The following is a 27248-nucleotide window of genomic DNA, read 5'->3' as shown; positions in this document are numbered from 1 at the left end:
TTAATTGCAATTATTTGAATTTTGTATTTTCTTTCTTTGAAGAACTTGATTTCTTTTAAAATTATTGAATAAATGTTTAATATTTAATTCTCTTGTAATTAATAGCAAAGTGAGCAATTGATTAAGAATTATTGATCTATATTAAAATTGATTGAGTTCTCAAAAATGTATATATATATAATAATATTTTTATTTTAAAAGAATTTTTTTTCGAACAATTCTTTACATTTTTTTGGAGAAAGTATGATTGTTGCACTTGATATTTCAAAGGCATAAAATAGAGTTTGGCATCAAGCTCTCTTATCGAAAATGCTTGCATTTGATATTGTTGAATTTCTTCTTCGTTGGGTTAGTAATTAATTACCTTTCGGACCGTTCAATTCCGGTAGTATTTGACGGCTTGATATTTAATATCCACAAAATAAACGCTGGTGTGCCTCAGGGCTCTGTTTTATCTCTGGCACTCTTCCTTATTTTTATAAATAATCTTTTGTCTGAAACTTCTAACTAACTAAATTGTTTCGCTGATGATGACAGTGCCCTCAGTTTTTATATTCCTTTTTAGATTCAAATCCTTGTTATTCGGACGTAGACTACCAAAACCAAGGGCTGCATAGAATGTAATGCTTTGAAAATTCAATGTTGTCTACTGTCACAAAAGTGTAACCCTCCCCAAACGCCACTATCCATGGATGAAACTTTCATCAAAGAGACTGAACAGCTTTCAGTTCTAGGTATGTGCATCACAAACCACTTGTTTTGGAGGAATCACAGATTCGACATCGCCAAAAATGCTGCTGTTTTTTGTTCTTTTACCCCTTCTAATCTGGCTATACTTTACAAAGCTTTTATTCGTCCAAAACTTGAGTTTAATTCCCATATTTGGGCTGGTGTCCCAATAACGTTCTTGAGTGTTTTGGATAGAAGTGAAAAGAGAACTCTAGAAATGATAGGAGATTGTTCTCTTACCGAGGCATTTGCACACCACCGCAAGGCCTGCTTATAATTGTTTAATCGTTATTTTTTTAAACAATCAAATGAGTTTTTTTTACATACCTCCCCTAAATCGCATTCTAGATCTTATATTTGTAGACAAGGAATATCTTATTTATGTGGAAAAGTCTATTTTTCCTTTAGTGGAAAATTCAATTCATCATCTGGCATTAGAAGGTGATTTTATCTTTTATAGTTATTTGAAAAATGAAAATGAATCTAATACTATTATTTACGATTATAAAAATGCTAACTTTGATGCAATGATTGAGTATTTGTTATCGTTTTCGTGGCAAATTATACTCAGCGATTCTAATTTAGATATTTTAAATAATGCAGTTGAAAAGTATGTACCAACGAAATATTTAAAAACAAATTCTAACCCTGTCTGGTATAATAGAAGGCTTACTAATCTCAAAAATCAAAAGAATAAAGCATACAAATTACACAAAAATAATAAAGAAAATCTAAGTTTACGAAACAATTATATAGATTGTCAGCGAAAATTTGACTATTTAAATAAATTTCTACATCGTAACTACATTCTTTCAATTGAAAACGAACTCAAATGCAATAGCAAACGTTTTTGGCACTTCTTAAACTCCAAACGTAAATCTTTTGGGTTGCCTAGCTGTATGAAGTATCTAGACACAACTACCAGTGAAGTTTCTGAAATTTGCAACTTATTTGCGAGATATTTTCAATCTGTTTATTCTTCAGAAACTGTTACAAATTACGATCTTCCATCAGGCTTAAGCAAATGCGTTGACATTGGTTCACTTGTTTTATGTCAGAATGAAATAGAGGAGGCTTTATTGAATTTAGATTTAAATAAAAGTGAAGGCCCGGACAAAATTCCACCTTTTCTACTAAGAAAATGTGCAATTGCGTTAGCTCAGCCACTAACAAACATTTTTAATATTTCTTTAGCTACAGGCCAATTTTTGAAAACCTGGAAAATCTCATTTTTATCCCCTATTTTTAAATCGGGATCAAAGCAAGAGGTCACAAACTATAGACCAATCTGCAAGCTATCTGCTATACCAAAATTATTTGAAAAAGTGGTGTATAACAAAATTTCGTCTTTAATCCAAGAAAAGATATCAGTGTTCCAACACGGTTTTGTAGTAGGTAAATCTACTGCAACCAACTTAACTATTATGGTGAATGCAATCATAAATAATATGGAAAAAGGGTTTCAAACCGATATAATTTTTACCGACTTTGCCAAAGCATTTGATAGAGTCAATCACAAAATTCTACTCCACAAATTACTTTCCTTTGGTATAAGTTCGTCTCTTTTAAACTGGTTCGAGTCTTACTTGACTGGAAGAGTACAAATTGTTAAAATTAAAAACTTTTATTATTATTTTATGATATTTATGTCCCATCAGGCGTTCCACAAGGTAGCCATTTAGGACCTTTACTTTTTCTTATTTTTGTGAATGATATTCCAACAATTTTTAAAAATTCTGACTGTCTCCTTTTTGCCGATGATCTCAAGATCTACCGTAGGATTACCTGCATATCGGATTGTAGCCTTCTGCTAGAAGACCTGGTGAGATTGGTACATTGGTGCAGGATAAATAACCTTCATTTGAACGTAGAAAAATGTCAAATACTATCGTGTTTCAGGATTCTTAATCCAATTGTCTTTGATTTCAATATCGATAACATAATTCTAACAAGGGTAAATCAAAAAAAAGACTTGGGAGTAATCCTAGATGTTAATCTGTCGTTCCTTCCTCATTATGATTACTTGATCAATAAAGCGAATCAGATGCTGGGTTTTATAAAAAGAAATACCAGAGAATTTACTGATTCATTCACTTTATTATCTCTTTATAACTCTCTGGTAAGATCAGTACTTGAGTATTGCTGTACAGTTTGGAATCCTTACTATGCAAATACATCAGAAAGAATTGAAAAAATTCAAAGAAATTTTACACGTTATGCTTTTTTCAAGTTAAATTGGAGAATAGTAACACCTTCTTATGAAACCAGATGCCTGTTGTTTGGAATAAAAACGCTTGAAGCTCGTCGTAAATACTTTTCAATTATGTTTGTTCGGGATATCACTACAAATCATGTTAATTGTCCACCTCTAGCAGCTCTAGTCCATGAGAGTAATGCCCCTCTAAGAATTACACGAGAACGGTTTTAAATTTATGAGCAGTTTCACCGCACAAACTATGGACGCAATGAACCCATTTCTCGTTGCATCAGAGAAAGCAATTTAGTTTGCTCTGGGATAAACTTTTATATGGATTGCACCAGAGAAACTTTTAAATCAATAGTTTTAAACAAAATTTAAATATTGTTATTTATTACACATGTATAACATTTTTTATTATTTAATAATAGATAAACTATGTAAATCAATTAAATGTAATTTGAATTGTATATACCCACCTACAAATATGTAACTAAATTTTTAATTATGTATCTTAGTCTATAAGAGTTCAATATGCTCTGATTGATGAAATAAATAAATAAATAAATAAAAAATAAATAAATAAATAATTTACCGTAACATACGTTTAAGAATTCCTGTTAGTTTACCCTTGAGTCCAACTTGAAGTACTATTAAGTACATTCAAAAGTGGAACGCTTTACCAGGTTCAACATTTCCCATATACATATGTGCATCGGTTCCTTCTTTCTAATCCTGTCCTTCTTTTTTAATTGGTCGCACTATATCTTATTATGAGTGTGCGCATAATATATAAAAGAAGCCTTTTAATATAAATTATGATTGAAAGCTTGACATAATGTCTAGATAATGTAAACTAATTCGTATGTTAAAATTTGTGAAAAAAGATGTCTCGAAAAAGTATGACTGTTTAGAAAACAGTCGATTTTGCAAAGTATGTGTTCATACTTTTTTGTTGTTGCGTTGAGTTAGAACTATCGGGCATGTGATTGTAAATCCAAAAATCTTAATTTAGTCCTTTACTAATCAATACCTTCTTGGTGTCGATTTTCCATCTGTTGAAACCGGTGCCTTAAGAGCCGTCTATCAAGTTCAGCGAATATAGGCCAGAAGTTACAGTGATAAATCAGGTATCAGCGTTGGTAGCCAAAATTATCACGAAATGCGAGTTCAGAACGTTGTTAACCAATCGAGATTTAACTTTTTGGCCCCCATATGTTTAAATTTTTTTTTTTATTGATTTCTCCAAAATTAAGAAGAATATCATTTAGGTCTTGGTCAATTAATGCCCCATCTTCAATACTTTCTCGATATCTTTAAATCGATAGAAACGAAAACCTTTTTAAAATATCGGCATCAGAAATTTTATTAGACACACAAATTTTATAGAACTGCATTGTTTAATAAAGTTTTAGACATCACTCACATTATACTATTGTAAAAGGACACGTATTCAAAACAAAAATATTTTGACATAATACAATTTAAAATTCAAAAATTAAACATTTGTTCTATTTTTTGGCACAGAGTACTTTTGTTAAATATCTTACGATACCATGTTACCCAGAAAATCAAAGCGCCCTTGTTCTAATATTCGATCAAATACACCCCAGTAATCTATCTGCACTTCAATCCTTCTGTATAACGCACCATGAGAGAGAAATGCTAGAAGAATTATAAGAATGTCACTTAAATTGTGTTGAAAGTTGCGAAAGCATTTCTGCTAAAAGAAACTTTTGCAATTTTTGCAAGAAAAACATCGTAAAATTACTAAAAACATTTGCCTTTCTTACATATTTGCATGTCTAAGTAAATACCATATGCCATACTTTAAATTGTACCTAGTTAAAGATGATTGTGAATCAGAACAACATACTCTGCCTTGAGTCCAGGGCATTTACTCTTTAATTTAATTTCCAAGTTAAATTTCATCCTCAGTTTGGGGAGTGAAACATAAATATAGTCTTTATGCTGCACCTACATACGTAGCTTGGAGACAATACGTGAGACGTGACCATTTCACACTGAGTGGAAATATATTTAAATTTTAACACGTGATAGTCAACAAAAGGATTTTTAAGAGGATATTTCCTTCTTCTTGTTCTTTGCACAGCTTGGCACCGACATATTTATTCATTTGGATTTATATAGATGTCGGTAGTGGTGGTGATTTCTGCATTAAATTTAGTACCACTGCTTCCGGTATTGGAAGAGTTACTATGGCAAAAACGATAATTATTTTGTTTTGTCGGATAAATGTAATTTCTATTGTGCTAAGCAGGAATTCTTTTTTCAATTATAGAGAACTCATAATATTGCTTAGAAGAACAGTTTTAAGAATTTTGAATATGCTTTTTTAACAATCAGTCGGAACGCAATTTCTTATCACTTAATCAGTTTGAAAGTGATTCTTTTGAATTCGATCAGGATTTATACTTTGACTTTAAATCATGATATTTATATTTATGTTGAATGGTTTTCCTATTCTTTTAGTGATACTTGAATTCCTTGCAATATAATTCACTAACAATTGGCAGAATTAATATCTACATCCATCTTAATGGCTTCGTTAAATTGATTACGTGTACAAAATTCAATACTCCATTTTCATTTTGCATTTTTGAATTAGTTGTACATTTTATTTTATCTTAGTTTGTATGCTATTTCTGAATCTGTGGACTTTCCGAAACCATTGCAATCTTGCGAAATCCAAGATTTGTTTAGTTGTTAAAATTTGTTTGTATCTTAAACCATTTTCTGGCACATAAAGCTTAACAATTTTTTTTAAAATGGTATTGATTTAGTTCACATTTGAATCATACTCGTAAATACATATACGCATAGTCCAAAAAGTCTCTGTACTGTAGCATAATTTTAGTTAAATGTTAAATGTAAGAACCAAAATGGTGTCATTGAAAAGAAGTTAGACTATTACTTGTAGATTTTATTTTTGTATGAAAAAACCGACTATTGGTTTTTTATTTAAAACTACTGAATATCAGAAATAAGTCGAAAATACATTTTTAAAACTTTTATTAATTTTTTTTTTGGTTTTTAATTTTTGTAAAAAAAACTTTCAATTCGATTTTTCATGAGTGATTTGTGTTGAAAGCCATAATCTCAAAGTTTTGAATAGATATTTGAGTCCAAAATCAATTTTTATCAAATTTATTAATTTTCTTGTTTATGTTTTTATTAAAAAAAACTGTGAATTTGAATTTTCTCAAATTTTTTCACAATTTTGAAACTAATATTTCTTATAAGATAAAATAAGTTTGAAGCCATAATCTCAAGTTTTTGAAAATATGTTTGAGTCGAAATTCATTTTTTTACCAACTTTGAGTAGAGTTTTTTTTTTAAGTTTTCATTATTTATAAAAAAAAAACTGTCAATTTTATTTTTTTTAAAATTTTATCAGATGTTGAACTCTTTTGGAGATGAAATCAATTTTTATTCGTAAAATTTTTGATTTGGCAAATTTGTTTTCAGTTTTTTTTTTTTTTTGATTTATAAAAAACTGTTAATTGGATTTTTTTCCAAAAATATACTGGTTTGGTATCAAGTTTCAATATATAGTATATAATTTAATTCAAGTTTTTAGCGTCATTGGCTCATGAGATATTTAAAGAAAGTTTTCGCTTTTTTAAAACGGCTTAGGTAAAAAAACACCCACGCTATTTTCTTGAGAGGCCCTTCTGCATATCGTTATCTAATTCGTATGGACAAATTTTAACAGTTTTTTAAAGAAGTTTAAGCTGCTATAAAAGCAAACTTTTTAAAATGAAACTTCTTATTGGAAACCCATTAACAAAATATGGCAGTGTTGAGTAGGTAATACTTTCAGACAATGCGTTACGAAATGACACATCTTATTTTCTGGAAACTCAAGAACTTGACCTAAAAGAGTACTTAGGAGAATGATGCTCCAGTAAAAGCAGAATACTCCAGTGTTGAAAACAAGTAATTTTTCAATTAACATCTCTTTTTGTTAATTCTTTGAATTATGAAATAATACAAATTATAGTATGGCAGTATTTCAACTTACTCTAAACGAATTTAAAGCAGTATAAAAATTACATATTTATTTGATATTCAAGGTTTTCTTAACAGCTGAATCCTAAAAAAAAAACACACAATTTTCATATAAGAGTCTTGAATGTTCAGCGCAAAATTGAAAAGAACTTTAAAGTTTCTCCAAAGCAACTATTTAAGCACAACGTTAATTTTCATTGCTGTAATAAACTTAGTTCCAATACATACATACATATATACCAATTAACGTCTAATACATACTTCACAGCCTGTTTCGCTATCCTATGCCTAATTGGAGTTAACTAGCAACTTAATGCTATAGGCGAAACAACCAAAATTGATTTCCTCCATCAAAGAGGCACATAAAATACATCCTATTCCAATTCTCAGCCTATATTGAATACATTTCAGCTACGAGTATTTATTACTTTTATAGTTTCGAGCTTTTAGCATTTAAATGCTATGAGTGCATGAACTCTTGCACTGTCAAAGCAAAACCCTTTGCCATCATTAAAAAGCATTCTCAAAATTCAATTAAAAATCAATTAAAACTTTATACCTATCCGAAAATAACCCAAGAGACGTAGGGTACCTACCTCTTTCGTCACCACAGTTAAAGTCAAATCTGACATAGGTCGGTCGGTGGCAAACTACGAGTATAAGCGATAAGCCCACCCTTACTCATTAAACGAATTTGGTCTGAATTCAAATACAAATCGTATAAAATCTCATTTTGAATTCGATTCAATTGAATATCAAGGGAACGTCACATTCTAATATTTATTTTTGTTAGAATTTATTCACTCGTCGTCGTCGTCGCTCACTAAATCAACAAAAGGATTAGAATCTTAATTAGATTTTCTCACATAAATTGCCAACCACCATTCAAAGATTATTGGGAATGAGATAGAAAGAGAGGAAAATCAAGAGCTTGAGAGATGGAAGTTAGGATGGGGTGGTGGGAGGAATGGGAGGATGACGGAAAATGTACAGGATCAGGATGATGGAAGAACTGAAAGGCCAAGACTTTTCATTCTCAAAGTACATTGCAGACATTTTAAAGAATTAAATAGCACTCTACACTCTTTTTGTCTTTATCCTTACAGAAACAGAAAGAAAAAGTTGAGACATTTCACTTCGAAACAATTAATTAGCGGGGAGTAGAGAAAATGTAAAGAGGAAAGAAAGTTGACAGAGAAAATACAATAAAAGTTACAAGGATCAAAATGCCACACGGTGACAGAGACGGTCTATGGTGACGGCGACGGCGACGGAAGTATATCAAAGGTCTTCGTTTTTCTTCATCTTAGTGAGCTTAGACAATGGCATCACACAACTAAGTGAAGGGAAAGATAAATTATTTATTGTAAATTCACAAGATAATTAATTTTGCTGGGAAAATTTTAATTAATTCCTTTAAGTATATTTCAGAAATAATTGTTATGGAGGTGTAAGAGTTAAAATGTTTTGAAGTTTCAAAGTGGTGTAGCGACAATAGTTAGGTACTTCGTTATCTTTTTATCAACTAATAAGATATAAGTGCATCATGGTGAACAATTTAATTGAAAAAACAAAAATAGATCTGTGTTTTCTGTTATCAAGGGATAGGTTCAAGATAAGATATTATTAGAGGCAAGAAAATGTGACAACAAATTTCTAGGGTGTAAAGAAGATCTATACACGTTCAAGTTACATTTAACCAATCTTAAACGCATTATGGGGAATAGGTTGTCCAAGGATAGTCTGAAGATACAAAAACCTACTTTTCGTCTGGATAGAAAAAACCTTTTTACATCCGTCTTAAAAGGGATGCATTTAAGAGATATTCATTGATCTTAAAGTATTTAATATTAAAATGGCATTCAGGAAGGTAGAGTTCTTCAAAGCATTCCACATTCTCGATGTGTAGTAAAAAAAAGAATCTCTATACTTCACAGTTCGTCTGAAATTAAGCTCAAAGAGTATATGATGAGTATTCCATGGAAGTGAGAGTATTACAGCTGAGTTGTTAGAGGGGGGATTTAGCAGGTTAATTCGACGGAACATTATTTTTAAATACATCGGTTAAAAATCGAAAGGGCATGAAACATTGAGGTGGGTTTCAAGCGGTTTGATTGTTTCGGTTACAGTTTTATCACCTTCTATTACCAGGCTTACACTTCTTTCAGGGGCACCTGCCCAAATATTTGAGTTGTATTCAAGTTTTGGACCAATGAAGCCTTTTTATGAATTAATTAGTAAAATATTTGGTATTGTTAAAAAGGTGATCATTCGAAAAGAATATTTGTTCGTTAATATGTGGGGTTAAGGTCAAAGTTAGACTCGCAAGTTTTTGATTATTTTTGTGTTTCTGAGGAACAATGATTGTGTGAAATTAAGTTAAGTTTTCACCAGAATATGTCCATAAACATGGACAAAACGTCATAAAAAAAGCAAGTGTTTAGTTTTTGACTTAAAGCCCATAAATTAATAAACAAAGATTAATATTAAGAACAACGAAATTCAGTACAACCTCTATCTTAGATCAACTGTACATGCAATGATTTTGTCATCTGAAAAATGAAAACAATCCGAAAAAATTGACTTTTCTCCAAAGTCAGTGTCACTTTCGAAAATTCGTTCTTTTGCTTATTTATTAGATTAGTAATTTTTTATATTTAAACAGTATCAATTCTAAAGTTCTAAAAGCAATTGTGGAAGTGTCCCAAAGCTTCGTTTCAATAGTGCAAAAAAGGCTAGACACCCCCAAGATTGGACGATTCTCTCGACAAATCCAACCATACCTAGTTGTCTTAAAAACTCTTAACTCTTGCGAAGAAACGCTAAGCCTGCTATTAGACACCCGCTTCCTAGATAACTTCAAATCCGTTTATAGATGAAACCGTCATGGGTCGGGTATTAACTTAACTTTTCCTCAAGATCTTGTTACAAAAGAAAAATTGACATGGGCTCTGAACAGTTCCAAACCTTATAATTCTGCAGGTCCAGGTCAAATCATATCAGCTGAGCTAGAACATACCATCGATATAAGTTTGCCCATCATTGATATGATCTTCAAAAGTTGTCTAGATCTGGTCTATATACCTCAGTGATGGAAAGAAGTAAAGGTAGTTTTAATTCCCAAGGCGGGCAAATGCTCGCATGTCAACCCTAAAGATCTAAGACGCATTAACCTATCATCATTCATTCTCAAAACTCTGCAACGATTGATTGGTATCCATTGTACGTAATAGCATTGATAAGAGACTATCGATGTCTCAGCCTGCTTACTACAAAACGAAATCGGTAGAAACAGCCTTGGTTGGCTTCCTGGATATTGGGGGCACTTTCAACAACGTTGACACATCAGCTACCACTTCTGTGAGTTGATTAATCTAATGCTAAAAAGCAGGAACATCAACCACCGCAAGGTGGTGTTCTGTTCCCTCTGCTGTGGAACATAGTGGTTAACGAACTCCTTTGAGAGGGAAGGCTACAGAGTGATTGCGTATGCCGATGATGTTGCTATCGTCATCTTAGGAAAACATCCTAATACACTGAAAGACGCACTTAATATGCTCACTAGATGGGCTGATCACTGCAGACTTAGTATTAATCGTCAAAAGTACAAGATCCCAGTAATTGTACCTCCTTCAATAGAAGGTGTACCACTAAATTTTACCAATGAAACCAAATATCTTGGTCTGATATTAGACAAAAAATTAAGTTGGAAACTTAATATTCAGGAAAAAGTGAAGAAAGCTACAGTATCTCTTTTCATTTGCAATAAAGTCCAAGGAAGCAAATGGGGTTTTTAACCTCGCATAACCAATGCTATACACAGCGGTCATCCGACCAATAGTTATGTACGGGGTTGCAGTATGGTGGACTGCACTGGAGAAAGTCACATACTACAACAAACTCAGCAGAGTCTGCATGTTTCAGCAGCGTTAGACACTCTCCTCCATCTGACACCCCTCGGCCTCTTCAGCAAATAATTGGCAGCGAGTACAGCTATAAGACTCAACACCTCATCTCAATGGACCAACAACAATGTGAGGCACTCCATCATTTTGAACCTCTTTGGTTCTATACCAAAGTGCATAGACTACACTATTCCAAAATCCCACTTTGGAAAGAACTTTCAGGTATCCATTCCATCCAGATATGAACCGAAAGACAAAAAAACTCCTGCATAACAAATGAGGGAGTTGATAGTGGTGTGTACTCGGAAAAGATTAATATAAGCATCTCATTCCGACTCCCTAAATCACTGTAGCGTCTTTCAAGCGGAAATTTTAGTGATCAAAGAGGTTCTCTCCTGGCTAAGTGAAAACGTGATATCAACTTCTAATATCCGCATCTTCTCTGACAGTCAGGCTGCTATTAAATCTCTTGATGGTTTCTCAACCAAATCTCAAACGGCCCTCGATTGTCGATCGTCTCTTAAAGAGATGGCGCAGCAAATTTACATTCAACTCTGTTGGAAATTGTTGAGCCGATAAACTCTTTAAAAATGAAACCGTCATACCTATTTCATCTGCTAGCTATACATGTAAACTTCTGCTAAAAAAAACAGCTCTTGCGATAGCAAACTCTAGGTGGCACAATTTACCAACGTGCGTAGCCACAAAAGTCATATGGCCTTTACTGGACCTTAAGCGCTCTAAAGAATTGTTATCTCAAAGCAGATTTCATATTAGCACCCTAATGGTGTCCTTACGGGACACTCACTAACAGGCAGAACCGCAATACGACTTGGTTTAGCCACAAATGACTTCTGCAAGAGCTGTTTGGACGACGAAGAAGAGGAAACAATCTCTCACCTTCTCTTGACTTGCCCTGCTCTTTTACTAAGACGACACTTCATCTGGGAGACTACCTTTTCGATAATCCTAGTGAACTAGCTAATAAGGATACCAAATATCTTCTTCTCTTCATAAAAAGCTCAAAATAGTTTGATAAGTAAGAAGTAATTATCTAGGTTCTGCGGTATCACAATGGGCCTTTTCTTTTAGTATAAGTGTATGGATTCTGTATCTGCAGCCACTTTAACCTAACTCAAAGCTTCTCCGAGCAATAACTTCAGTTACAAAAATCACCTATTTTTCTATCTCCTAAGTATTTTTCTTAAAAACAAACCCAAGCTGATATACATCATCAATTATCTAAATTAATCATTAACTTCTGTAAATTTATCACAACAGAAAGGTTAAAATACAAAGACATCCATCAAGGTAGCTCCCTTAAAAACTTTCCTAAACACAAATAAAAATATACTTTTGGTCTGGGATAGGAAGTTAAAACTAAAATTTTAAATTATGATGGATATCATCTGCGTGGGACAAGTTCCAAACATCATACAAATTGTGTTTTATCTTCCACCAGATGTCTTAAATAAACTTTTCTTCCAAAAAAATAAAAAGTAAGAAACACAAAACACCTACAACATGTATCATTAAATAAAGTTTATCTTTCGTTTTCTTCCTGTAACCCAGACCCAGGCCTTCGCAACACTACAACTTGTCACAAATTCAGAAATCATCTTCACGGAAAACGAAAGTTTATTTAAATTCATTTTTGTTGTCAGTTGTCAACTTTTCTGCATTGTACCTAATGTGTGCTTCTTCCTCCTGTTGTCACCGATATCCACCATTTTCACATAGAGCGCGTTTTCTTCATTGTCAGTTAGTTCTCTTTAACATTAGCTTCATCAGCGCGAAGCAACAACTTGTTTCAGCGATGCGACACGACGACGACGCGACGCCACGCCATCCATAGGCCATGCCTGCCACCGCACCGTGTTGCGTGTTGAATCTTAGGAGTGGAAGGTGAAAACATCAACTTCCGTCTTCCTTTCTTAAGCGATCAATGTTTGCGGCACAAACTGAAAACACTTAACCCAAACATTAGCCAAACTGACTGTCTAACCCAATGCGCTGAGACTGGGATAAAAGACGAATTTTGCACTCCTTAGTTTGTTGTTGCTTAGGAACCAGTATTTTCCAGCTTAATCAATGCAAGAAGCAATGCCGAACACATCATGACACTTGCGGTGGTGACTGACGACAACTCAACTACGAGTATCTATCGGTTGGGGAAAACCTGCCTCAAAACTTTTCCTGAAACAATACTTTCATGTGGCTCTTTAGTCTATAAGATTTCCGTCTTTTCGCCACTTCTTCCCTCATAAAGTGACTTGCATTCTTACATAACACGAAAATGACTAACTGCAGGTGTTCCCACTTTGATTATTTTATTGATTTATTAATTAAGCTTTATTTATTAATATAATAATGCATCGCTTGTATAGTATTGTTTTTCTTAACGTTGTAACGAATGGGTAACAAAAACAGCCTTACTTTGAAATTCAAAACAATTTAGAGACAAAATTTGAACTTTTAAGACTTTAACTAAGTTTTGTTAAAAGTTTTTCTTAAAAAATAATGAAAAAAAAACTGTCAGCACTAAACTAAGAAAAATTATTTAATTTTATTGACAGCTGGTTTCGCATAAGATTCCTGCCAATGGAATGTTGTTTGCTGGTGGGCCATCTGAGACTGGGGACGTTGCTCATGGACTGCATTTCGAACTGACTATGGTACAGATCTATCGAGTGGCATTGAGTGCTGGTAAGGCGCATCGAGATCATAAGCATCACCACGTGCACCATTTCGATCATGAAGGACTTGAACTTACTACAACGAAAACCCCTCCACCGACCGTGAGTATAAATAAAAACAAAAAATCTGTAAATGTTATTCGCAGTTCTCGAACATAATGCCGGTTTTATTTTAATTGCAGATCAATTCACCTCTGGCTATGAACAACCTTCTGGCCAATGGGCAAATACGCACCAGAGTGAGAATCAACTTCGCCCAACCAACCCAAACCTTGAACAACATTATTGGACCCAATTCCGATGTGAGTGCACTAGCACTTCAGGCTGGCCCATCAGGTCCGCAGCAAGCTACAATCAACACGAACTTTATAAATGGCCAGTTTCACACAAACAGCCGCCTTGTAGCTCAACAACTTGGAGGATTGCCCGGTTCGCCTGGGTCCACAGGTCCGAACGGACTTCCCTCACGAGTGACAGTTTTCGACAGCCGCATTCCAAATTCAATTAATCCTCGAATTGTAGACGAATCTGGCAGCAGGTTAATTTTCAAGCGTAGCCTCGATGACAAAATGAAAAACAAGGAAAAGGTTGTAAACAAACGCGGATTGGTATTCCTTGAGGATGGTTCTATAATCGACGACGAAGAGTTCAAATTCGAGGGATTAGCGGAATTCGGTGGCAAGGATTTTAAACACGACTTGAAGGTGAAAATGAACCTAGATCATGAGGATATAGAAGATGAAATCAAAGAGCATGATCGTGAGCCGGCAGAAGAGGAAGTTAAGGCAGTAATGGAATTCTGTGGAAATTGCGATATTGAACCATTCCAGGGTGCGATAGTATTCGCATGGAAAAATGCCATGGCTAGTATGAATCGAGCATTGGATGGTCAAAGTGTGGGTCGATGTGGTCATTTTTAGTTTCTTTTTTGTTTTTGGAGAGATTTTTTGAGGAACTTATAGTTTCACTAGTCAGCGAACATAAGATAAAGAGAGTTGAAATCCATCATTATTATACCACCATGTAGACAGTTAAATTGTATTTTAATGTATACCATTGAACTGTTAAATTTGTAAAATTGTAAAAATTGTTCATAGTTTATAAGTCATACAATTCATTTTATTTTGTAATAATTTAAAAGACATAAATAAAGTTTTATATAAAAAAAGGAAAACAAAATAATATTGCTTGGATAGTAAAAGGAGAATGAGTAATAATAAATAAATAAGGTATAAAATATGAAAACTACTATAACAAATACAAAGTAAAATAAAATAAAATAGAGTTAAAAAAAAAAAAACAAAATACGGGTTATCCATTTTGCGGTTTCAAAACTATAGGAATGGTTTTTCAGTTGAAGGTCTGACTTTTAAGAAAATGGAAAGCTTAACTGTCGCACAACTCATACGAATTGTTAAAGAACCTAACATAAAAATAGTGATTCTGCCACAGCCAAATATCGTTCTTTAAGAGGTTTTACATAATAGTGTAACTCCGCAAGCAACTGACAAAATTATTAAAAAATTTTATAAGGCTGGATTGGTTACAGAAATTGTAACGCCTGTTTATCATCGTTTCGCTCGTATCACTGAAAATATCACTGCTTAAAGTGTTTCCAAAGATCAGAATATGTCGATTCATCGACGTTCTCAGGAATAAGACTGTCTTACGGTAAATTATGGCGTATTTTGCATTTGGATCTACACCAACATCCATATTAGTCGAGCTCACACAAAAACTGAAGCCAGCTGACAATTCACAACGTTGTAGATGCCTCGAATGGGTGCTAAAACAACAGGTAGTGGGGGGTGAGTTTTCGAACTAAATTTTCTTCAGCGACGAAGCACATTTCTCACTTGGTGGTATGTGAACAAACAAAATTATGGTATTCGGGGTTCTGAGAATTTTTGAGTAATTAAAGAGAAGCCATTACATCCATAAAAAGCTACTGTTTGGTGCGATCTCTAGCCCGGAGGTGTGATTGGACCTTTTTTCTTCGAAAACGACCTACGATGGAACGACTGTCACCATCAATTGGGAGTATTATGGTAATATGACAACCGACTTTTTTATACCCGCTATCAAACAATACGACTTGGAAATATGTGGTTTCAACAAGACGGTGCCGCGTGGAACACAACTCGAGCAAGTATGGATTTATTGCTAGATACATCTCCTGGCCGCGTAATTTCTCGTCGCGTCATTGGATTTGCCAATCCTGGACTTGTTTTGTGGGGCTACGCGAAGGACAGTGTTTACGTAAATAAACCTTTGAATTAAAAACCAACTTTCTTCAAGTTGAAGCTGAAAGACCGCCCAATATGTGTCAAAAAGTGGACGAAAATTACCTCAAAAGAAGCGATGCTTGCAACAATTCGCGTGGTGGTCATTTAAATGATGTAGAATCTTACACATAATTGCAACGTTCAAACTTAACATTATTTACGTTTACTTTTGAAAACGAAACGAAAAATGAATAACCCTGTATAATAAAAATAAAACATCACAAAATAAAGCAAGACGAAATAAAGTTAAAACAGAAAACAAAAATCAAATGCAGTAAAATAAATTATATGGCGCAACAGTCTGTTGGGAACTTGGGAACAGGGCCGGGTTTAGGGAAGGGAAACCGGGGTGGAAGCCCCGGGGCTCCCCAAACGGGGGACCCCACAATAGAGACTTCGGAACAATTTTGTTTCAAATTCTTACTAATATGAACTAATAAATTAATTGGTGTATATGAAGAATCGGTGTTCTTCAATTCTTCGAAAAATGAATTATTATTCACTAATTGGTAATTTGTCCATCGGCTGCTCAATTCTTTGACTTCGTGCAGAATTTGTACACGTTTTTCACAGTCAGCAGTACAGAACGGCACCGAATTATGATTGAGAAATTATAAGAGAAGAAAAGCCTTGAAAAAACTCAACCACACTCGTTGGTCTTGTCGAGCTGAAGCTACGAAAGCCTAAGTCAATGGCTATTCTGAAATCAAAGAAGCTCTAACCAGCATATCTTCCAATAAAGAGCAAAAAGACATCGTGAAGAATGGATCAACGCACCTTCTACAGAAGATGAGTATGGTTTGAAACAGCTTTTTTTGCAACATTTTGGAACAATATCTTGAAGGGATTCAACGCTACAAACAAGATGGTTGTAAGACCCGAAAATAATTCTTGAATTAAAATTAATTAAAATAATTCGTGGAATCCAAACAAAATGATTTTGATAAATACGAGGAAGCAGCCAAAAAAAAAAAATATCCCATACTTATGAATATGTACCATCACGCACCGGCACCAGAATGAGAAATGTGAGGTTGAATCCGCTCGATTACGGGAAAACACAAGACGTAAATCTGTCACCCAAGCAAAAATAAAAAAGCATCAGCCTTCATCCCAGTGATTGACCAACTATCCGTTTTTCTTACTGAAAGATTGCATGCCTATAAGGTTGTACGCTCGAGATTTAGATTCCTAAATCACATCGAAAAGATGGATGCTAAAAATTTGCACGCTGCAGCAGAGGGATTATTGAAAATGTATCCGCATGATTTAGAGCCTTAGCCTTATACAAAAAGGAAAAGGACGATGAAACAGATCAATAGTCTGAACTATTTTGCTACCAAATTCTTAAAATTCAAAATTTCTGATCTACATTCCCAAATCTCGAAATAGCATTGAGAATGTATTTGGTTTTGATGGTAACAAATTGCACTGGAGAGCGCTCATTTTCAAAAATGAATATTATAAAAAAAAGTCTTCGAACCACGATGGGACATAACCGTCTATCGCAGCTTTCTCTCCTGAAAGGTTCCCTTCGTCAACCCTAAAATTTAATTTTAGATAATTTTTTTTTGTTTATATTTATATGTGTTTTTTCAATACTAAAGGAATCTACAATAAATTATTTATTAAAAAACTCGAGTGAAAGAAAGGGTTTACTTTATTTAAAAAAAAAAATTTGGCGCGAGAGGGCCTCCGCTTCTTTATTGCCCGAGGCCTCTGGACTTTGAATCCAGCTTTGCTTGGGACTACTGACTTACAACTCTTAACCATTCCTGCGTGCGGCTAATGTCGTCAGTGATGGAGCAGACCTACAGTTTTAAACCGAATTCAAACGGATAATTTGAAAGAGCACTTTTCATGGCAAGAATTACTATTCAAGGATCTGTCAATTCCTCACATGACACAGGAAGGGATTGAATCCAAGACCTTTTGTAATGAAAGTCCACGCTCTAACTATCATGCCACAGGTAATACGTAATGTAATATATAGAAACATTAAAAATAAAATAAAATACAATTATTTGAAGTTGATAAAAATAATATAAAACGAAACAAAATATAAATAAGTCTTACTCGGAATTTGAAATAAATAGTAACCAAATACAAAAGTACAAAAAGACAATTTCTTGGCTTACCTTTGACTTATGGATATGTTGATGTTGATATTCTGAATCAAATTCTGGTTCGCTGAAGTAACTCTGAAAAAATAAAAAGAAATTAATGAAAGAAGTATTATACATCTTAATAACGTTCATTATTAGTTTAGAATAAATAAATAGACCTAGAACCGGAAGCAAATGTTGGGGTTGAGTGATAACCGTCTGATAGGTTTTTTTTTCTCAGCCGTAGATAGGGTTAACGTTCGAAATGGGCATTTTTCCGATTTTGAGGTCGAAATGATAACAACATGAGTAAGTCATCTTAAGTTGAAAAAGCTTAAAATATGTCTGGTTAGCGTTTTGGACACACTAATTTGTAATTAGTTGATTTTTCTAATTTTTTCATGTATTATAAATATGGATACCATTACGTCAGAATCGGAAAAATGATTATTTTTGAACGCTTACCCCTGACTACAATTGAAAAGAAACCTACAAGACCGTTGAATTTGATATAATGGTGTGTATATCTACATATTCATATCAAGGAATTTTGGATATCACTCCACTCCCAAAATTTGCTGCCGGTTCTTCGACTTAAAGGGCGCCATAAAATTCAGGCACAACTTGAATCTTGCACCAATTAAAAGTGTTGAAAACGCAAACAAAATATTTAAGGGGTTTAATAAAACTGACGAAATAAGTCATTTTGATTGTTGCGCAGTATTTTAAAGTGAAGAATTATTTTCAGAAGGTCAAAAAATCAAATACAAATTAATTTGAAAATGATACCAGATCAAGATTCAAACCGAGTATACAATAATATTCAAAATGAATAATAATATTTCGGCACATTACATTACAATTCGTTCAAACGAAAAGCATTATTCAATAGACTTTTCTTACCTGATCTTGATCCCAGTGGGCTGGTTGAGCTTGTGGCAATGGCTGTGGTATACCCGGTCCTCCAGGCAACACTTGTGGCGGGGCAGCAACTTCATTTGACTCAAATAACCTCAAAACTGATCGATCCCGTATCTCCCTTAAATGCGACCGCACATCCTCCAATTCATAAAACATATCCTTGCTGGCATCGTGAATGTATATCTTAACATTAGGTCCTTCCAAATAGGCCATGGTTAACTGGCGTGGAAATGAGCGTACAAATAGTGCTCGAACTGTGTCGATCGATGTAATTTCGTTTGGAAGAAGAGCCCTCTTTGTTTCAGAACGGTATTGAAGGAATACTAATCCTACAAAGAATCTCAATCAAAAATCTTTCCACATTTTACAATAAACTAAATTTAACAAATAAAAAAATAAAAATTTTGAACTAAACCCACCCAGAGGTCTTTCCAAAGTTTTCGATGGTGTTCGAACTACTGGCAGCGACGAACGTTGCTTACCGCCTCTGCGAAATCCTGTACTGGCTGTTTCCACTTCTGACATAATTCCAGGGTCCTCATCGAATAGAGGTCCTTGATTAATAGGCGCATAACCACGCATTGGTTGACCCTAATTTGGCATGATGGAAGGTTTGAAGGAATTTTCAAAAGATTTCGATTTACTTTTTTTTTTACAGGAAATTGAATAATTGGAAAATTGTTGTTTTTCTGATTTTGTATGGCTAAGTGTTGCAGACATATAAAATGGTAACAGTGAAGAGACTACGTTATGGAAACTTTTAAGGAAAATCGTTATTTTTTAATTTAATAAAAAAAAGGAAAAACCCAAATGAAAAATGATAGAAAAACACATGCAATTTAAGAATCAAACAAGATTAGAGCATAAGTTTCAAAACCAAATAAAAAAAATATGCACGCACAAAAAATAGGGGTCTCAAAACAGGTTAATGGGTTTTATAAAATATATATTGAAAGAAATATTTATTAAATTATTCTGCTGGTGGATGATATAAATATTCACTTTAACCTTGCATCAAGATTCAACTGATAGTATTTAGGGACGCATCAAACTTAGAAAATGATTAAAAATTGGGTCGGAGAACCTGAGAAATGATTATTCCTAATTTTTTACATATAATAATATCAAACAACATAACATATCAAAAGCATTATTTAACGTGTCTCCTTTCGTTTTTTTTTTTAAATTATGGTACAAAGAATTTTAGTTTATGGAAACTTAAAAATTTGATCTTTAAACTAAACAAAAAGGCTCCCCGTATTAAAATAAAAAGCTGAGAAATGCTTTGTTGTGTTCACATTTACACATTGAAAAAAACGTCAATTGTTTCGTAAAAGTTTCAGCGAATGATATAAAACGCAGGTCTTTTAAATTATAAAAATTATTCAAAAATCTTTAACGCGTTGAGTCAGGTATGCATATAACTTCCTAATTATATTTTGAATTAGAAAAAGTTCCCCGCTTATTTTCCATTCGTCGTTAAATCTTATCAGAACAATAATTTGTATTTATATTGAAGGTCAGTATCGTCTAGATTTCAAAATTTTGTTTGCATCAAACAAAAATACTCTATTTAGCGAAACCTGGACATTGTTTCATATTTTTTTAATTTATTCAAAATTATTTGTATGTATTTTTGAAAATACAATAATAAAGTTTCAAAAAGGTAGTTACTTGCAATTATTGAATTAAATACTTCCACGCTCATATTCGACTTCCATTTTCATACCTGATTTAACTTCAATATAAAAATCGAGTCCTAATAACTGTTTCCAGGACATCTATTTTAAAGAGCATATTTCCTTTTGTGTCTTATGTCTACTTTGTACTACTACTGTTGATATTATTTAGTTTTGTTTATGAAAATGGACTAACTGGACTTATTTTGCAAGAGAAAACAATAGAAAAGATAATTAAGTTTTGCTATTTTTCCACCAAAGGTTTATCTCAGTTTAGATTAAATAAATCTTTTTGGTGTTTCCACCGCACAAGGAGATTTAAAAATGACTAAGTTTGACTTTCTAAAATGCAAATGGTGTTTCGATGTTTCTTATTGAATTTCCCGCTGAAACATTTATCCCATGTCTAATTTTTTATCTTCACTACATAATATATGCATATGTATGCAGTTGTAGTATTTTGAACGAGATTTTTCAATTCGAATCAGCTCATTTTTACTTGCGACAAATAGATACTAAATGGCACGTACTGCATTTGTGAAAAATTTCAGACTCGCTATTGTAACCAAACTTGACTTAGCAATGGTGGAAAAGTCGAAAAAAGCGTTTCCCCAATTGCACCCGTCTGTATGCCTGTCCTTGCCCCCATAGCCGAAACCATTGCATCGATTGAGTTCTAACTTGTAAATTAAGGTTTTAAGCCGATTCGCATAATGCGTGTTTTTTTTAATTTGTTTAAGACGAAAAAAACAGTAATTCTTATACTGTTTCTCAAAAACGAACCGATTCATTTTTATTAAATTTTCTGTAAGTTTTATTTTCTAGAATTGGCTTCTTTCATATAAAAAACATGTTTTTGTATTGCTCGAGAAGCATACCATCATAGAACCGTTTTCTCAAGAACGAATGAACCAATTTTAATCATTTTTATGCTCTTAGAATGTTTTGATAATATTTGATGATCAAAAATGCCAAATATTTTATTTGTGTATTATAAACAAATATAAGCACTTATAACTGCAAACCAAACGACTTTTTCACACAAAATTTAAAATTTGTATGTATGTTATAAAAAAAAAAGACAACACTGAAAACACCAAAAAAGCTTTTTTTGTTCTCCTAAGATTTGAGTCGAAAACCATTTTTTATCAGCTATGTTGTTGGTTTTGAAGATTTCCGTATTTTGTTAAAAAAGTTGTCAGTTAAGTTCTCTAAGAAACTAACTAAAAATTACGAACTATATTTTGCACAAAGAATGAAACAATTTGATTTCAAAATCTATTTTTGTTCACGAGGTTTTTAGTCCAAAACCAATTTTATCAATTTTAGTAGCATTTCAGGTTGGATTTTTCTAAGAAAATTTAGCACAAAATTAAATCGTTTTGAAGTCAATACCTTTATTTATTCAGAAGATATCGAGAATCGAACATCAATAATTTTGAATACCATATTTTGTAAATTTTATTCTTTGTAAAAAAGTAACTTTTGTATTCTTATACGAATTTCGTTTCAAGCCAATATATTAAATTTTTGGAAAGATGTTTAAGTCGAAAATAGATTTGTATCAAGATTTAATAATGTTTTCTATGTGTTTTTATTTTTTGCAAGAAAGTGTCCATTCGATTGTTATCAAAATTTTACTAGATGTCAAAAACGTTATTCTTCGTTTCATTTAATATGGTCAAAAAACGTACATACACACGCACGCACAGACATCTATTTAAGAATCTTTTATTTGGATTCTAGGGACCTTGAAACGTCGCTTAATGTCAAAATTTTCAAATCGGACCGACTACAGTAACTTTCTACGCTATGATGTTAAAAATGTCAATCGCATTCGATAAAATTGAAGTGTGGAACACTTTCTTTTTTAGTATGCAAGTCTTTGAGTCGCATATCTCTACTAAATACCTTTAGTGTCATCTAAGTTCATAGTTAAAATGGTTTCTACAAAGTTAAAACATCACCTTATCTCCCAATTTTCATAGAAATGAAAATTGCGTATTATGACTCACTTAAACTATAAATCAATTGCTATTTAATGTCCTTTCGTTTTTCTGTTTAACAAATACCGTGATAATTTGGCCAGTTATTACTTCTATAGCATTTGTGTTTGATTAAACCTTTAAGTCATTCTCTATTTCATTTTAAAGAATGTTTAATAACAATTAACTTATTCATTCAAATTGGAAGGTATTTAACAAAAAAAAATGAACAATGTATTGATTTATTTATTTTGTTCGGATGTAAAAATAGGGATATTATCCAGTACGAAAAAAAAAAAACAAAAACAATTTTAGCTTAACTATTTGAAGAATAATTTAAATATAATGCAAAATAAAACAAAACATATATAATATTGGGATGTTTCACTCTCAAACAAAAAACTTAAATTTATTCTAAAATACAAAAACCTTACAATTTATACAAAACAAAAACACCCTAGCAAAGAGGCCTGTTGATTTTATACTCGTACCACCCATCAAAAACAAGCAAACACATTTCCGGTGGCACACACACATACTCTTCAAAATTTATAGAAAACAAATACATAAATAATATAAACAAAAACAAAAACAGAGTTCAAAACCATAGAACCTACTAAAAATAAAAACAACCATTGCATTCAAAATACAGGACTAAAGTAGATACTCTACAGTGAAACCTATATCCCTTTTCTATGAAACAGGAATAATAATTAAGAGGGATTAATAATTAGAAACTACAAATGCGTAGTATGTACGTACATACATACATACATAATAATGTAGGGTATAGTTCGAGTTAAAGTAGTTGGTCAAGTTACATTGCTGACATAGATATTAAATAACAATCATTTTGGATTATATTTATACAATTGAAAGAAGGTTATCATTTTCAATCCATCCAAGTATTAATTTATCTTGTTAACTTAATATTCATACATTTAAATTAAAGCCATCGAAAATAGCATTGAACTCCGTACGGAACATTTGTTAGAGATTTAAAAAAGAGATTATTATTTTCAAGAAATTTAAAATTTTGTAAAATCGTTAAAGGCCAAAATGAATTCCTTTTTGATTTTGTCCACGTATTTTTAAAATATTTTTGTTTTGTTCAATTAACTAAGTAGTTTCTGTTAGGACACTGTGCCGTATACGACGTATTTTCTTTTTAAATTATATTTACATTAAGTATAGATATTTTTTTGAGGCAAAGAAGTTACCATTGACCAACTAAATTATCCCAAACTATACCAATTAACTTGTCTCATTCAAAACCATTCGATGGATGCAGGGACGGATTTTAATTATTTATTTTATTATTATTTATTTTTAATACTTCTACAATGATGCTTATTTATTTATTTTCATATTTATTTACTATTTTTATAATAAAATGTTGAATTTCTTTTTGTAGGGAATAATTTTTGTTTACCTTTTTATTCTTTTGAGCTCGTGTACCCATCTACAAAAATAAACAAGAGATAAAATTCAAAAATATGCGACCATTTATGGTAGAGTATAGTTGTGTTTTTGTGTGTGTTTTTAGTGTAAAATTTGTATGAATTTTGATTTAATTGTTTTGTTTTTATTGGTAATATGATTTGTATTGGAACTCAAAATCAATACTTTCAACTAAAAAAAAGAAAATGAAGTTGTTTTTCTATTATATTAAGCTGTTGATAGAATTATATTGACATTTTGAATAATGAATGTGAATTGTTCTTTGCGTTGATACTGTGTGACAGGTAGGAGGGAATACGAATACATAACTAACATTTTATTGTAGGGTCATGATTGTCATGATAATTATAGTGTATAAGGGATAAGGGTTTGTAGATAAATTACGTAAGTGTTCTAGAACACTACACATGAGACTATACTCTCAACTTTAATAACTCCTCTGTGTAATTTTTGTATGCATAATGTTCGATACTACAATTTTCTCATACTTTTAATTACTGGGACTTCTAAACATAATATTATTTTGAAAAAAACTATTATGTTTCTCTTTAATTGAAAGCTAAGGTTTTTAAGACAGATGGTGTATAGTGACTTCTTTAATAAGCAATAACTAATAGTAAATTCTTGTTTTATTTGAAACATTTGAAGAGCTTTACCAATATTTCTGGTATCAGCAAAAGGAGTTACAAAATGTGTGTCTTTGATAATTAAATAAACGATCTATGGGCACAAATTTTAATTTGAAACATATAAAGGATAGAGCCAACTATCTTCAAAAAAGACTATAGAGCAATCAGTATAATTAACATCGCCTACAAAATCTTCTCTGCCGTAAAATGTGAATGTCTAAAGCCCATCGTCAACAACCTTATGGGTCCTCTTTAGTCTCTTTTTAGACCAGGAAAGTCCACAGTTGATCAAATATTCACATTACGGCAGATCATGGAAAAAACCCAAGAACACCAAATCGACACCCACCATCTTTTCATCGATTTCAAGGACGCATATGACAGAATCTACAGGGACGAGCTGTATAGAGTCATGTCTAGTTTTGGCATACCTGCCAAACTATTCTGTTTGTGCAGGATAACCATGGAGAATTCACGCTGCTCCATAAAGGTTGGAATCAACTTAACAGAAAATTTCGATGTAAAAAAAGGTTTTTTCAACATCGTACTTGAAAGACAGAGCTTGCACGTCAACACGTGTCTCTCAAAAGTCTGTCCAATTACTAGCATATGCTGATGACATTGGCATAATCGGAAAAACTCAGCGTGATGTCAGTGGGGCTTTTGTGAGTATTGAGGCAGAGGAGGCAAATATGTGTTTAACGGTTAATGAGGGCAAAACAAAGTACAAGCTGTCGTCAAGAAAGGATATACAACACCGACGTCTTGGTCAAAACGTCACCATCGACTGACGTAACTTTGAGGTAGTCAAGGACTTCGTCTACCTAGGCTCGTCTGTAAACGCAGAAAACAACACCAGCGCTGAGATCAAACACAGAATAACTCTTACTAGCTGCTGTTTCTTTGGGCTAAGAAAGTAATTGAGTGGCAAAGTACTCCCTGGAGGGACCAAAGTGTCGCTATATAAGACCCTTATCATCCCCGTGTTGCTATAGGGTACAGAAGCATGGACTATGACAAAGAAAAGTTGTTCGTGTGATCTACGGTCCCGTATGCATCGAAGTTGAGTGGATGAGAAGATAGAACGACGAGCTGTACGGGCTGTAGAGCGACGTAGCCTTAGAAAGAAGGGTAAAAGTCCAACGACTAAAATGGCTGGTTCACGTAGAGCGCATGGAAACCAATGCTCCGGCCTTGAAAGTGTTCATATTCACACCCACAAGATAGCTCAGTAGAGAAAGACCGCGGATCAGGTGGCACGCACAAATAGCGCAACTGGCGACATCTAGCTAGGGACCGAGCTAGATGGAGAAGTTTGTTGGGTGAGGCCCTAGTTCACACATGACTGTAGTGCCACCTAAAGTAAGTAAGTAAGTAAGAAACACATTTTAACTGAAGTTATCATCAAGGTAGAAAGATATTACTGCTCAAGTTTTGAAAAGAAATGCCTTCGATATCCTTAAAACACAGCAAAAAAAGAACAAAGAAAGGTTGTTCAGAGCCATCATTCTTGACTAAAAATTGAACATAACAGGATAGACCAAGTGCATCGAACTATTGTTGCGGTGAAAAAGGTACTTGAAGAAAAATAAGCCTTTGAAAAGGTTGTAACTTGTGTAGGGACCTTGCTGGGCAGTACTACGAAATACTGAAGTATTATGTTACGAACAGACTCTTCACAGTACGATACGACCAAAACTACTCGGGACTAAGGAAAGTAAAAGCTGGCTTACCACAAGAAAGTTTCCAAGGGCAAACCTTTTATCTTTTATATAAAAGGGTTACTCCAGTTTTATTAAAATGCTATCATGAACGCCTTTGCTGGTGATACTGCAAAATTGGTGTCTGGTAGATACGTGGCAAAAAACTACACACAAATTGCAAAATGATGTCGATAAAATTGTTTGGACACAAAAATTGCGTTTCCAACTTAATCAAACAAAATTGAGGCACATAAATTTTACAAGAGAAAATTCCAACACTGCCAAATACCTTTGAATGAATGGAAAGAGTGCACCAAACCAAAACGGGAAGTACACAAGAATGTAATAGCTAATAGGAAAGATCTCGTACGTTTTTATCCAGAACAAACTTATGTTCTAAACGCAAGTACTATAACCCGTTTGGATTAATTTCATCCAGGGCTCCGTTTTGTCTCCGACTTTCTTCCTTACATTCATAAATGATCTTATGTCTGCCACTTCTAATCCATTAAACTGTTTTGCCGACGACAGTTCCCTCAGCTTCTCATACTCGTTTCTAGATTCACATTCTTGTCCTTGGGATGTAGAACTAAAACGGCAGCGTATGATAAGCTCACTAAAATTCTGATCTTGACAGCATTGTCCAATGGGAAGTCAGAAACCGTGTTAGGAAACCGTGAATTTAATGCTTCGAAAACTCAATTCTGTCTCCTGTCGTTAGAGCGTAACACACCCCCAATACCACTATCTCTTAAATTTGTAAGACTATTTAATTCTCAATGTAGCAAAAACGGATCCACGATTTGAGAAATTGATTTCCGAAAAACAAGAGTAACCCTCGCTTTAAGAATAATTTGTTTGTTAATTTGATACAAATACAAATGTTTAAGATGAATTATATCTTGTAGGTTATTTTATACA

At 33.1% G+C, this 27248-nt stretch overlaps 2 protein-coding genes across 15 annotated transcripts in view; one reads left to right on the top strand and one right to left on the bottom strand.

Annotated features, from left to right (window-relative positions):
- The window catches only part of LOC129948591 (uncharacterized), a 44258-nt gene extending 29525 nt beyond the window's left edge, over nucleotides 1-14733 (top strand). The window contains exons 5-6 of the mRNA XM_056059719.1: nucleotides 13440-13661; nucleotides 13742-14733. Of these exons, the coding sequence (XP_055915694.1) occupies nucleotides 13440-13661; nucleotides 13742-14479 (960 nt within the window). The 3' untranslated portion in view covers nucleotides 14480-14733. The remainder of the gene's footprint in view (nucleotides 1-13439; nucleotides 13662-13741) is intronic.
- LOC129948589 (coiled-coil domain-containing protein CG32809) overlaps nucleotides 1-27248 on the bottom strand; it is a 413266-nt gene that overhangs the window by 117387 nt on the left and 268631 nt on the right. For 12 of the 14 annotated variants that reach the window (XM_056059705.1, XM_056059709.1, XM_056059713.1 and 9 more), the window contains 4 exons: nucleotides 23967-23996; nucleotides 19290-19461; nucleotides 18853-19199; nucleotides 17983-18045 (listed from right to left, as the gene is read on the bottom strand). In XM_056059705.1, the coding sequence (XP_055915680.1) occupies nucleotides 17983-18045; nucleotides 18853-19199; nucleotides 19290-19461; nucleotides 23967-23996 (612 nt within the window). The remainder of the gene's footprint in view (nucleotides 1-17982; nucleotides 18046-18852; nucleotides 19200-19289; nucleotides 19462-23966; nucleotides 23997-27248) is intronic. The other 2 variants (XM_056059711.1, XM_056059712.1) reach the window with 2 other exon arrangements.

Source organism: Eupeodes corollae, chromosome 2, assembly GCF_945859685.1.
Source record: "Eupeodes corollae chromosome 2, idEupCoro1.1, whole genome shotgun sequence".
In the NCBI taxonomy this organism is placed as follows: domain Eukaryota; kingdom Metazoa; phylum Arthropoda; class Insecta; order Diptera; family Syrphidae; genus Eupeodes; species Eupeodes corollae.
The sequence above is the reverse complement of the archived record's forward strand: the minus strand, read 5'-3'. Positions and strand labels throughout refer to the sequence as shown.